Source organism: Scyliorhinus canicula, chromosome 9 (genome assembly GCF_902713615.1).
Source record: "Scyliorhinus canicula chromosome 9, sScyCan1.1, whole genome shotgun sequence".
Classification (NCBI taxonomy): domain Eukaryota; kingdom Metazoa; phylum Chordata; class Chondrichthyes; order Carcharhiniformes; family Scyliorhinidae; genus Scyliorhinus; species Scyliorhinus canicula.
In genome coordinates, this window is record NC_052154.1 from 164,485,106 (window position 1) to 164,499,274 (window position 14,169).

At 43.2% G+C, this 14,169-nt stretch overlaps 1 protein-coding gene across 4 annotated transcripts in view; it reads right to left on the reverse strand.

Annotated features, from left to right (window-relative positions):
* pde3b (phosphodiesterase 3B) overlaps positions 1-14,169 on the reverse strand; it is a 321,094-nt gene that overhangs the window by 127,792 nt on the left and 179,133 nt on the right. For 3 of the 4 annotated variants that reach the window (XM_038808098.1, XM_038808097.1, XM_038808096.1), the window contains exon 2: positions 2,995-3,048. The exons of the other annotated variant lie outside the window; for it this stretch is intronic. In XM_038808098.1, the coding sequence (XP_038664026.1) occupies positions 2,995-3,048 (54 nt within the window). The remainder of the gene's footprint in view (positions 1-2,994; positions 3,049-14,169) is intronic. 4 annotated transcript variants of the gene reach the window in all.

The window sequence follows — 14,169 nt, forward strand, 5'->3', positions numbered from 1 at the left end:
AGATGACAAGCAGCACGGTAATATGGGCAGTGAAGGAGAAATTCATAGAAGCACTTTCGCCCCGTGTCTGTGTGGGTTTCCTCCAGGTGTTCCAGTTTCTTCCCATAGTCCAAAGATGTACAGGTTAGGTGGTTGGCCATGATAAAATTACCCCTTAAGTGTCCATGGAATGTTCAGGTTAGTTGAGGTTACGATAGGACTGGGGCATGGGCCTAGGTAGTGTGCTCTTTCAGAGGGTTGGTGCAGACTCAATGAAAGATGAAATGGTTGTAATATGTGGAGTCCAAGAGCTCACTGGTGAACAACCAACCAGACAAATGGTTGCTGGTTATTTTTGAGAACTTTGTACATTGGGATCATTAGAGGCTGTACTAGTCTATGAGATCCCTGTGTGTTTGGACAAGATGAAACAGGGTGGTGGAAGGGGTTCTCCAGACAATTCATTGATGATTCGGCTGACAGGAGGGGATGGAGAGGAGGCCGACTGGAGGAGGGAAGGAGGTCAAAGTCATGGTCAGCAACAATAACTTACTTATATGAGTCTTTAATATAGAAAACACAAACAGAGCAACATTTTGGCCTTCAGCTCTCCCCCATTCACCCATATTTTGACCCTCAAATCTTTGATCAGAGGATTTCAGCCTTTTCGTCCTGCTAGGCGGAAAAGATTTTGGACACTACCTCTTCTTCCCATGGCCCTTTTCAATCTCTGAACATATTCCTGAGCCTTGATACCTTCCTACCTAATGTTGCAACCCTTCCTACCTAATGTTGCAATCCTTCCAGTCTAATGTTGCAATCCCATTTCAGCGATCCAAAATCTCATCACCACTGATTCTAGATCCCAGAATATGCAGCAGAAATGCCAAAACCTCTCTCCCACTTTCCCAAAACCTTCTCCAATATATTGCTAATCCCCAATATCCTATCTCACCATAGGTAAATCACCATAGTCCCAGATGACCATATGACGCTTTCCCCTTTGAGGGAGATGGGATAAGGGGTGGGTGGGGAGAGAAGAGAGAGAGAGAGAAGCGGAGGATAACCACATCTCAGGCAAGGAGCAAGGTTGAGAAGCCAGGGCCTTCACAAGTAACTTCAGCCGGTATGAGAACTGAACCCATGCAGCTGGCCTTGCTCTGCCTCACGGACCAGTTGTCTAGCCAAGTGAGTTAAACCAGCATCTCACCATAGACAGAATCAGTGTCACCTTCCCAGTGCTCTGAGATTTCGGGTCAAACTACACAGACTTCACAGAAATCACAATTCTGCCATCCCAAATTCTTGGATTATGTTTTGCAAGTAACCCACTCAATGGAGGATCGTTAATCAGAAAATAATTCAGAGTAAACGTAGTATGGGGAAAAGACAAGATACTGGCATCCAGTGTGTAACTGTTTCAGAGAACATGGAAAGGCAAAATCGGACAAATAGCCTCTGTTATAAAATCCAAGAAACAGTGGAAGGGGTACAAAGGAATTTAAGGAGGTAAACAGCAGACATGTATGCCTTTTCTTCAACAGAAGTTTAATCCTCTTTTTATCAAATAATGGATATACTACATATTGGCGTACTCTCACTTATTCTTTCTAATATTTCACACATTTATTACTGGCGTGGGTTCTTCTATTTTTTTCATTATTTCTACAGATTCTGCAACATTTTCTGTTTCTTTGGATGTTTCTACGTTTTCAGATTTTATGTCAAACTGAACTACAGCAGAGCAATAGGGCCAATGGAAAAGCGTGTGAAAGGAAAGTGGAACAGAAGAAAATACAGGTATTAAACCTCACTAGTGGCTGGGGTTGAATACAGAGAACAAAGATAAACAATCATACATGGATTCATAGAATCCCTGGCGGGGATAAGGCTACAGCAAAAGGAATGGAAATAGAGAGACCGAAAAATAGGCAGGCAGAGAGATGAAGGGAAAAATAAGGAAATGTGAAAATATTCAGCAGGAGAAAATTACCCCCAAAGAAAAAGAGGTAAAAAGTCAAAATGTATAAGTAGTGAGAAAATACAGAACATATAAACAGAAACGTGACTAAAATATTGCAAAAGCTACCCCAGTGGGAAGTAAAAACCCAACAATTATTTGCTGCTATTTTAAAGAACATTGTCAAAAAGCTTTGTTGGAAAAAACGGCACACGTTGTTTGCTTTTGAAGGAGACAGGGACACACACTATGTGTCTGTTATTAGTGGAATGACGAAGAGAGAGGGAGGAAATAATCTGCAGAAGAAAGGTAGAGAGAGAGAGAGAGAGAGATTAATGAATCAGATTGCTGGGAACTGAAGACCAAGTAGTTATATGGGTTAGAAACAAAATCATAAAACAGTGCACCCTCTAAGTCAGCATAAGAGATGCCGTGGCATGTCTATCCACTTGCAATCAATTTAGAAATGCAATCAATATATCAAGATACCAATTACTCTTTGGGAGAGTCAGTTTTTCACTAGATTGTCAGAAGCTGGCAAACTATTATAAGTAATATACAACAATGTCCAAGCTAAACAGAGGAGATGTTTTTTTTTAAAATGAAGATTCAGATATACAACAAATTTTGATCTAATTTCTAAACATGAAAGCAGAGGACTTCAAACCAAACAACCAGAAGTATAAATGCAGGAGCTTCAGAATATGCTATTACCAAGGGAAAACTTAAAAAATTTCCAACTAACCTCTGGTGGAGAGTTTTCCTTAATTAGTTGACGGTGGTTTCAAATTTAGCAAAAAGTAAAATGGCAGGTAAAACCCTCCACATCTTTCCATTAGCAGTCATATCGAACAATCTCAACAAACTGTCTGGCACTCCTCGTTTACAGTGCCAGAACAATTTTGCATTATGTCAAAAGGTCAGAATATAAACAATAAACGTAAAACCCACAATTGCAAGATAGTAAAGCACTTATGTGTGCAAAAATGTGAAGATATTCAGACGGTACTGTGTTCTTGGGCCAATGCACATGTTGATACAAATTTGATACCAACCTGATACTGGTAACTTCTGAACCATTGCTTCAAGTCCCAATCCCAAAGGATCATCTACAAAATATGAAAATAAGTGGCATTAACAGATTGTAGCTGGAACATAAATTTGCACCATTCGTTGCACCTTACCTTGCTACAGTGCATACACAAAACATATTTTCAACTCATATACTGCGGGAAGGTAGTGAGGGAGAGGACGAGGTGGGAGAAAGATAATAGGTATTTTGTCAATGAGAGAAGGTGCAGAGCTGAGAAGATTTTTGGATGGAGTAGCTAGAATTACATTGAAAGCCCTACACAAACGCCAAACTTTTGTTGCAGCCAGAAAATTGAGCAGACAACAGCTTCATCAAACTACTGGAACAAAAAGTTGAAGCCAGATTGCACCCAATTACCTGCCATTAAGGATCCACCAGGGTCCCTGGCTTGCATCACAGCTATTTGGAAATGTTACTGTTCTATGCCTTCCTAGGTCCTGCTGCTTCAAAAACAAACTCTTCCACCTGACTTTTGCATTGCTTCTGCTGGGGATTTCTCAGAATTTGCCTCATTCCAGAATTTGAAGAAACAACTCCCAGCCCCACTGAGTTTTCCTCAATCCAAATAGCTGAAAGAATGTCTTATTTTTGGTTGTCCTTGTTAGTTTAAAGAAGATCTCCAAGCCTGTAACTAGTTTCCAATGCTTAAAAAAGTGACAAACACATCATCTGGTTCCTGCTAAATGGTCATATGCATAACATGGAAGTTTTTCCTTCGCCTCGACACTGTCATCAAAATTTCTTGATAAACTCTCCTCCCTTGTCTGATAACAGTGGTTTATAAGTCTCCATCCATCAGCCGACAACAGTAATTTGCATCATCTTTAATTTGGTAAAACATTCTGAAGCATGATATTGCAGCATTAGAAAATAACATTCGACAGAAGAGTGACAAAGAAATATTCGGACAGGTGTGTAAAAACTGAATCCAGAGATGGGCGTTCAGGAGTCTGAAATTGGGAGAGAGAACAACCAAGACGTTTAAGGAGGGAACTCTAGAGTTTAGGGTCACGGCAGTTTAAGACGCAGCTATCAGTGCTGAAATGATTAAAATCAGGGATTAACAAGATGCCAGGTTTGCAAGAGTGCAGAGATCACAAAGGGTTGTACGGTTGGGGTGTACGGAGATAGGGAGGGATTTGAAAACAAAGATTTTAAAACTGAGGTATTGTCAGGTTGACCAACATAGATCAGCAAATTGGGAAAAAAAGAATTGCGTACTTTAAATTTACTTTTCTTTTAAATGAATTCACCATTGAATGGTTAGGCCTCCTTTCACCTTCTAACCTGAAAGTTAGGCAAGAGCTGCTTTTCATGATTAATTATTAAACACATCAGCCAAGATCTTGAACACCAGCTTGCAACCTGAGCAAATTGATTTAACATGGATTCATATGATGCCGAGATTCCACTGCATGTGCCCAGAGGTTCACAAATAAAAAATATCTTGGCCCTGACTTAAAAATGCCCAGTTGTCTTAAAATTAGCCTGGAAGGGTATCTCAAAACATTGAGCAACATGATAAGCTAGTCGTTTCTCACTGCTACGATGCATTAGCAAGTCGAATGGTATTTTCCATGAACATGATGCTATCATCAAGCCAAAAAGGCCTTCTGCCTACCACACAAATGCCAGGAACGTAGGCCCCATGTCCCAATGACTGGTGGATCATTTCAAACAGCACGTCCCTTTGGCTGTTCACAACAGGCAGAGTACAGACCATATTCAACCAGTCTGTGCTTGCAAAATTCAGAACATAATGTCTAACATTATATGTGATTCCCCAAGTGGAGAACACTTGCTGAATAATCCAGAGTGTGTTTAGATTTACAGTAACAATCAATTTAATATCATCAGCTGGGCTCGCAGTGTGGTTCAATTATACTTTACAGAAGCTACATATATTTATATACAGTGATCTATCCTCTGCAAACAAAAGGAGTATGCCCAGGAATTGCCCTTTTGGAATTAAATGAAAGACTGGGACAGTAGTTCCCTGGTGCATTCACCATGGCAATGCTTTGACCAGAGTTTACTTGCCAACCAATCAGAATCCTTTCTCATACAGGATAAACTGTTGCTTGCTGCCTTTTTAAAATCTGGCTTGATGAGGGCAAGACAAAAACCTTCGACAGCATGTTTCATTTTTCAGTAATATTTGAGAATAGAAACGATACACAGGGAGACCCTACAACCAGAAACATGCTTTAGAAAAATCTTGCAAAAGAAAAGCCAATTTCTTCTGAACAGCTTTGAGAATATATTTCATACCCATTATGTTTGACTGAAATCCAACTGAAACGATTGAAGGCTATAATGAATTACACACACACACACAGAAAAACATGCTAGACACTGATTGTCTCTCGCTCTGAGCACCACCCTCCTGATCCTCGAACCGTTACCCGCCTGAATAAACCCAGTCACAAGCCAGTCGATCTCTCTGAAGCATCCCATGGCAGAAACACTGGGAGGCACGGTAATAAAAATAAACGTCTCGGCAAGATATTCAACTTAGCCAATTGCACTTAGCCCGCCAGGGGTAGTCAGAGACCATCCCACCTTTCCAGGTCTGCTTTAACCTTCCTCACCAGACTAGTGTAGTTCAACGCCCGAAATTTCCCCAGTCCTTTGCTATCTGAACCTCCAAATATCAAAAATGACTTCCTGCAAGCTGGAACGGCAACCCACCAAGTCCCCCCTCTCCGCTGTGGTGCCCCAACCACCAAGTATTTGCTCTTTCCTACATTTAGCTTACAGCCAGAGAAGGCAGCAAAGCACTGCAAAAATCCCCATAATGCTTCCCACTGACGTCTCAGGGTCCCTAACATATAACAACAAATCGTCAGCGTATAGCAAGACCCTATGCTCCACCCCTCCTGTAACTTCGCCTTGCCAAGCTTTCAAAGTCCTCAGCGCCATGGCTAGTGGCTCTACTGCTATTGCAAACAGCAAAGAGGACATCGGCCATCCCTGCCTGGTGCCCCTGTACTGACGAAAGGGCTCAGAAATCGCTTTGTTAGTGCAAACACTGGCAAATGGGACCGCATATAACAGACGCACCCATGCTATGAATCCCGGTCCAAACCCAAATTTCTCTGGTATTGCGAACAGATAGTCCCCACTCTACCCGAAGGTCTTCTCCGCTTCAAGCGAAATTATGATCTCCAGAACCCGGCTCTCTCCCGGGGTAAGTGCCATGCTCAACAGCCGTCTGACATTGGCAGACAATCTCCACCCCTTTCCAAACCGCATTTGGTCTTTCCTCACCACTGCTAAAACCTTATCGAGAAGCTTCGTGTCCACATTTTAACAGGGAGATCGTATGATATGACTCGCTGTCTGCGTGGTCTTTTTCCTTATTTAGGAGCAGAGAAATCACCACCTGCCACAGTGCTGTGGCAGAGCACCTCTCTCCAAGGAGCCCATGAACATCCCCAAAAATAAAGGGGCCAGCTGGTCTATGAATTTTTTGTACAAAATTCAACCGGGAACCCATCAGACCCCAGAGCCTTCCCCGACTGCATCAATGTCAGAGCCTCCTTGATCTCTTCAAACACCAACGGTGGTCTCGTTCTTCCTGTAACACCTCCCCACCTTGGGAAACACCAACTCCCCCAGGAACTGCATCATATCCCTCCCATCCCGCGGCAGTTCAGACCTGTATAAATTTTCACAGTAAATATCTCATTTGCCTTATCCTGAACCGAGACCATCCCCCCCCCCCCCCACATCATAGATGGCACAGTGGTCATAGCACAGCTGCCTCACAGCGCCAAGACCCCATGTTCGATCCCGGCTCTGGGTCACTATATGTATGGAGTTTGCACATTCTCCCAGTGTTCGAGTGGGTTTCACCCCCACAACCCAAAGATGTGCAGGGTAGGTGGATTGGCCACGCTAAATTACCCCTTAATTGAAAAAAAATGAATTCGGCACTCTAAATTTAAAAAGAAAAAAAAAATCATAGAATTCCCACAGTGCAGGAGGCCATTCAGCCCATCAAGTCTGCACCGACCCTTTGAATGATTACACTACATAGGCCCAATCCCCTGTCCTATTCCTGAAACCCCACCTTCAGGGACAATTTGGCATGGCCAATCCATCCAACCTACACATCTTTGGACTGTGGGAGAAAACCGGAACCCCCAGAGGAAACCCACACAGACACGGGTAGAATGTGCAAACTCCACACAGGTTGTCACCCAAAGTCGGAATTGAACCCACGTCCCTGGCACAGTGGGGCAGCAGTGCTGAGCAATGTGTAACCGCACCCTACTCTGGACAATCTCCCTCTTTGCCTCCCGCTTCCTTGGCCGATAGGTCAGGAGCAGATTTGGCCTCTTCCCATTTCCCTTTAGCTCGCTTCAAATGTCGCACCGCCCCATCAGTAGAGATCAAATTCAACTGAGTTTGCAGTTTTTAATCGCTTCGATAATAGCTCTGGGGGTGGACTGTTCACATACCTGCGATCAACCCCTATATAATATCGTCTAACAGTTTTTCCTGCTCCCTCCTCACCTCCACATCTACATGTGCCTTGAAAGATGGAATTTATCACCTAATTACTATCTTCAGCAGCTCCCATCATATCGAGGGAGAGACCTACCCATTGTCATTATTCAAAATGTAATCCTGGATAGTCTGAGATCCTTGCTTAGAATTTCAGGTTCGCCAACAGATCGACATCTAACCACTGCCCCTTACAATATCCCCGGCCTACCTCCAAATTTAAGTTCACCCACTGTGAAGCATGGTCAGAGATGACCACCAGCGAGCAGTCAGACTTCTTCACTCCTGACAACAGCGCCAGCTGATGACAAAGTAATCAATCCTAGAAAACACATTTTGTACAAAAGAACAAAATCTCTTTCGTTCCAGACCGCCCCAGTCACTCTCTCTCCATCCTCCACCCCCTGTGCTACCGCCTACTTTGTAGAGCTAGCAAGGTAGTCACACCACCCCTCCCACCCCCCACCTATTCCCTAATCATCACCTTAACTCCTGCCCCAAGCTCACCCCTACCTCCTGGTGCTGACCCCTAACCCCTGGTCCTCATTCCCACAAATATTAAACCAAGTCTTAAACTCAGGGAAGAAACACCCCATTTCCCCCAACATCCCAACAACTACTAAACCCGTTCAGAAGAATACATGAAAACAGAGCAGAGGAAATGTCCCCTATCTAACCATCTCTACCATAATTCCAACCCAACTCATATCAACATGAACCTGAATAGTAAAACTCCAACCACCCAGCAGCACATCCGCATCCCTCAAACCTTGCCTGTCCATGGACTCTGATGAAGTCATCCACCTGCTCCAGAGTTTCAAAATATAAATCCTTTTGAGTGACTCTCAGTTTGGCAGAGTACATTCACCAAATCGCACTCCTCGATTGTGCAAGATGTCTTCACCTCATTGAAGGCCACCAGTCATCTCGCCAGTTTTGTGTCGATACCTTGGTAAATTCTCACCATGTTACCGCCCAGTCAATGCTCCAGCTTTTCTTGGCCCACGCCAGGACCCGCTCCTTCCTCTGGAAACTGTACAACCGAATGATCGCCACAGACGGTGGCTCATTCATAAAGTCACAGATGTTTCCAGCACGGAAACAGGCCCTTCGGCCCGGCTGGGCCATGCCACCCAGTTTCTATCACTAAGTTAGTCCCACTTGCCTGCATTTGGCCCATATCCCTCGATACCGACCTGACCCATATAACTGTCTAACTGCTTTTTAAAGGACAAAATTATATCCGCCTCTACCACTGCCTCTGGCAGCCCATGCCAGATGCTCACCACCCTCCGTGTGAAGAAATGTCCCCTTTGGTCTCTTTTGTATCTCTCTCCTCTCACCTTAAACCTATGTACTGTAGTTCTACTCTTCTACCTTTGGGAAAAGATGTCGATTATCGATCTTATCGATACACCTCATTGTTTTATAGACCTCTAGAAGATCACCCCTAAGCCTCCTATACTCCAGGGAAAAAAGTCCCAGCCTCTCCTTATAACTTAGACCATCAAGTCCTGGTAGCATTCTCGTAAATCTCTTCTGCACTCTTTCTAGTTTAACAATGTCTTTCCTATAATAGGGTGACCAGAACGTAACACAGTATTCCATGTGTGGTCTTACCAATGCCTTGTGCAACTTCAACAAGATGTCCCAACTCCTGTATTCAATATTCTGACCAATAAAACCTAGCATGCCGAATGCCTTCTTCACCACCCTGTCTACCTGCGACTCTACCTTCAAGGCTGTTCTGTAACTCTCTCCAACTCCCTACCATTAACTGAATAGGCCCTGCCCTGATTTGATCTACCAAAACGCATCACCTCACATTTATCCAAATTAAATTCCATTAATTAAATTAAATTCAACCCACTGGCCCAATTGGCCAAGATCCTGTTGCAATCTTGTATAACCTTCTTCACTATCCACTATGCCACCAATCATGGTGTCATCTGCAAACTTACTAACCACACCTCCTACATTCTCATCCAAGTCATTTATATATATCACAAATAACAGTCGCGGCATCTACCTCAAGACCCATTACGCCCTGTCCAACCTTGGCACAGCAAACAATTGGCCACTTATCAGCTGAGAGAACTTTGTAGAATAGTACTTGACCGGCCTTGAGCCCTCGATTCCCTCCGGCAGACCCACCAGCCTCAGGTTCATGCACCTGGGCCTGTTCGTTATATTAAGTTTCGCCTTGAAGGCCTTATTTCTGTCGCCATTTCGACTTCCAATGATGCAAGTCGATGCTGAGATAAAGCTTCCTCCTCTATCAACTTCCCAGCCTGCTTGCCTAACGCCTTAGCCATCTTGCCTAGCTGCTCCTTGACCGGGCCCAGAGCCTCCTCCACCATTTCCTGGCCATGCCTCACGAATCACCCGCCCATCTCCTTAAAATTCCTTGCAAAAAGGGCAGAAAAGTCTAAAGTACTGGGACCTGCACGTGGAGCCATCTAAAGGGAGTCCTGGTGTTACATGCCACCGCACCAGAAAAATTAACAAATTTTTGTTTTACAAATGCAAATTCCACGAAGTGAGCTGTTTGAATATACATATAAAGTTTACATCAACACACACAGAAAATTTGTACTTTCATTTTTGACAAATACACCTAAATCTGTACCATTCCACATTTAACCTGCTAGCAAGTGAGAAGATAATTAATTTAACTGAGTTGAAACCATGATTTTCAAAGAAATTGAGTAAAAATAACCCCATTTGTTATTCTGCACTCAAAAGGGGCAGACATGTGGATTAGTGGTTTTTGCCAAATATGCAGATAAAATAGGTATTGAATAATTCTAATAAAAATATGTAATGAAATATAGCTGAGGAGTGATATTTACTTTGTGTTTGGATATACTCAACAGTGTGACGTTACAATCTTCCTGTCCACTTGTTTACAGAAATACAAATACTGCATCTCACACATCACCTGAGAATTGTAAAAAATATCGCCCACAATCAACCGTAGTTATTGTACATTTGAAATATATTAGAGCTACGAATGTAATGGTAATACACAACTGTGAACCTTGATGCCAGTCACATTTACAAAATCCAAATTCAAGATAAAAATAGTTTCAATTCAAAAATGTATGCCTTGAAATTTGAGTATTGTTGAAAAAAAGACTGTCAAAACTTTTCATCTTGCATGCAGAACAGTTTACAAGAATATCAATATTAGTGGAACAAATTTATACTGTACAAGTACAGTATAAATTTGTTGTTTCCACTGACATTGGTATTCTTGCAAAGTATCCTGAAGAGTGCAAGATGAAAAATGTGGACCAAAAAAAAAGCTTTTTTCCAGCAAAACTCGAGGCCTGGAAATTAGTTTTGTTTGACGAGTCACATTATCAAAAGTGCCATTACAAAAGCTTAATACATTATATGTCAATTTCACATGTTGAAATAGTGAAAATATGAACACATAATTTAAGTAGGAGGGAATGTGGACTTGAGGTAACAATCAGATTAGCCATGATCTTATTGAATGGCAGAGTACACTTGAAGGGTGAAGTGGCCTACTGCTGCTCCTAATTCATCTGTTTGTATGGAATCAAACACAATCAGCACAATAAAAGCCTCATTAAACAGGCAAGTAATAATAGCTGTTCAAAAATCTATAATTTCAGGCAGGAACTTTGTAAGCCACAGGTTTCAATGTAACCAAAACCACGAGATGTGCAGAACAGAAAACCTTGCTTTGTTACATTGGTGCATCACTGAAAGATCAGTTTAACTATTTATTCTTCCTAGAACCATATTTAATCAATTGTTTTAATAAAAGGCACGTTGCAAAAAGCAGAGTCATATATATTATCTCTTTCAACTTATACACTGTAAACCACAGGCTTGTAAATTAAAACAATAAATTTCTTAGTGACTCGTATGTGGGTTTGCCTTCTTGTTTATAACAGGAAGTATCTGTTGGACCCAAATACTGTTAATGGTTTTGCATATAAACTATGTACAAGGTAAATTATTGTGGTATGTAAAACGTAACAAAATTGCAGACTGCAACAACAATTCTCTAAAGGAGATCAATTTCCAGCAGTTACAGTGTAAGATGCAACTTGATGGTCATATTGTCTATGAAAACTGTACAAGAACATGTACATTTCCTGAGATGCATGTCGCACAAATAATAGCTGATTTTGACCATGGAATTACAGGCTTGATAAAACCTACATAGCACATTCATCCTTCTTTCTACTAATACTATTATATTTTGGATCAAAGAATCAGGAAAATCCACAGCTCAAGACAACAAAGATGCAACCCTTTACTTAAGTGTTTTTCCAGCCGCCAGACAATACAATTATAGGTAATTTGATTTCAATACTTTGCATGGCCAAATGCAAAACATCAAGAAAATGACCAAATGCAAATTCAGGTTAAGTCAGCAAGGTCAATTAAATCCTCCATCAAGGACACATAATTGTGACTTGTAAATACATCAATAAGGTTATATATTGATGTTCTGAATCTGTATTTAAAATAAATGTTATTTGTTGCAATATATTCTTTCAATTGATACAATAACGAGCACCTTTGCTGCCCTAATTCCCTCACTTGGTGATGTACACACACTCTCAGTGAATAATGTCAATGATGTAAATGCCATCCTTTTTTTGTAGATGTTGACTTGTTCAGGGGCACTGGGGACAGGCACCAACAGGTAATCAACAACAGATATTTGATCCAATAGCATTCATGTCAGCATGCAAGTGAGTAGGCAATTTGACTACTGTTTTCAAAAAGATCAAATTCATACATTTAGGCATTCCCAGCTGGGATCCTTGGGTGGAACCTGCACTTTCATGTCAAATGGCCCAGGAAGCCATCAGGACCAGGAATTCTGGCCGATTACTTTCAGTTCTCTAGCTTAGGAGTGCTGAAGATTACTATCACAACCGAAGCTTGAATCTGGAAGCATGTGTGGCTGATACCACACCATACGGGTCCATTTACACAATAATCACTGGAGAGGATCCTGAACACAAACACTATGGTAAAAGATTGACTTTTAATTCTAAGCGACTAAAATCAAAGGCATCAAAAATACATTTGCAAAATGTTTTTGACATTTATTGTTTATTAAGGTTTACAAAAGTATGAAGAACATGTTATGCATCTACAGATAAATATTTTTCTATCCATTCAATATGATGTCACATCCATCACCCTCATGCATAACTCAGTTATTAAACTTTGCCGAACAACCAAAACGGGGAGGTCTCATCCTCCACATTCTGGGAAGCGCTTAAGGCCGTACTAAGAGGGGAAATCATTGCCTTCAAAGCGCAAAGAGATAGGGAGGAAAGGGTGGCTAGGCAGAAGCTGGTCGACTCCATACTGGAGGTAGACTGTAAATACTCCGAGGCCCCGACCGTAGAGCTCCTGGCGGAGAGAAAAGAACTACAAAAGGAACTTTGACCTGCTCTCCACCAGGAAAGCAGTGCACCAACTCCGCCAGGCGCGCGGGACCCTGTACGAACACGGAGACAAAGCCAGCCGCCTGTTGGCACACCAACTCAGAAAGCAGGCAGCCACCAGAGAAATTGCGCAAATCAGGGGTACCAGAGGCACGTTGGAAACAGAACCAGAGAGGATTAACAAAACCTTCAAGGCCTTCTACCAAGAGCTGTACACCTCAGAGCCCCCAACGGGGAAGGCTGGGATGAACCGGGTCCTTGATGGACTGGACATACCAGTCGTGGGAGAGGGCAGAAAACGGGACCTGGAAGCACCACAAGCACTGGGAGAGATCATGGACAGCATTAGCTCCATGCAGACGGGGAAGGAGCCGGGACCGGACGGATTCCCGGCGGACTTCTACAAAAAATTCGCGACAGCACTGGCCCCGCACCTGGTCACCTGGTGGAGGCAGGACGGAGGGACACAGACAGTCAGGGACCTATACACGGACGACAGGATCGCAACACTGGACGAACTGACAGAGAAGTTTCGGCTAGCTGAGGGGAACGAGCTACGGTACCTGCAGCTCAAAAACTTCCTACGAAAGGAGACAAGGACATACCCACAACCGCCACGACAGACACTACTGGAAGACCTACTGGACGCAAGTATCCTAGAGAAAGGGAACTGTAGCGACATGTATGACCGACTGGTAGAAAGGGACGACACCGTACTGGACGCACCAAGAATGAAATGGGAGGACGACCTGGGGATTGAGATAGGGTGGGGACTCTGGAGTGAAGCACTGCATAGGGTCAACTCCACCTCCACGGCGCAAGGCTCAGCCTGACGCAACGAAAAGTGGTACATAGAGCCCACTTAACAAGAAACCGTATGAGTAGGTTCTTCCCGGAGGTGGAGGACTGATGTGAACGGTGCCAAAGAGGCCCGGCCAACCACGCCCACATGTTCTGGTCTTGCCCCAGACTTGTGGAGTACTGGACAGCCTTCTTCGAGGCTATGTCCAAAGTGGTGGGGGTGAGGGTGGAGCCATGCCAGATAGTGGCAGTCTTCGGGGTTTCAGACCAGCCAGATCTATTCCTGGGGAGGAGGGCGGATGCCCTTGCCTTTGCCTCCCTGATCGCCCGCCGTAGAATCCTGTTTGGCTGGCGGTCAGCAGCACCGCCCAGAGCTG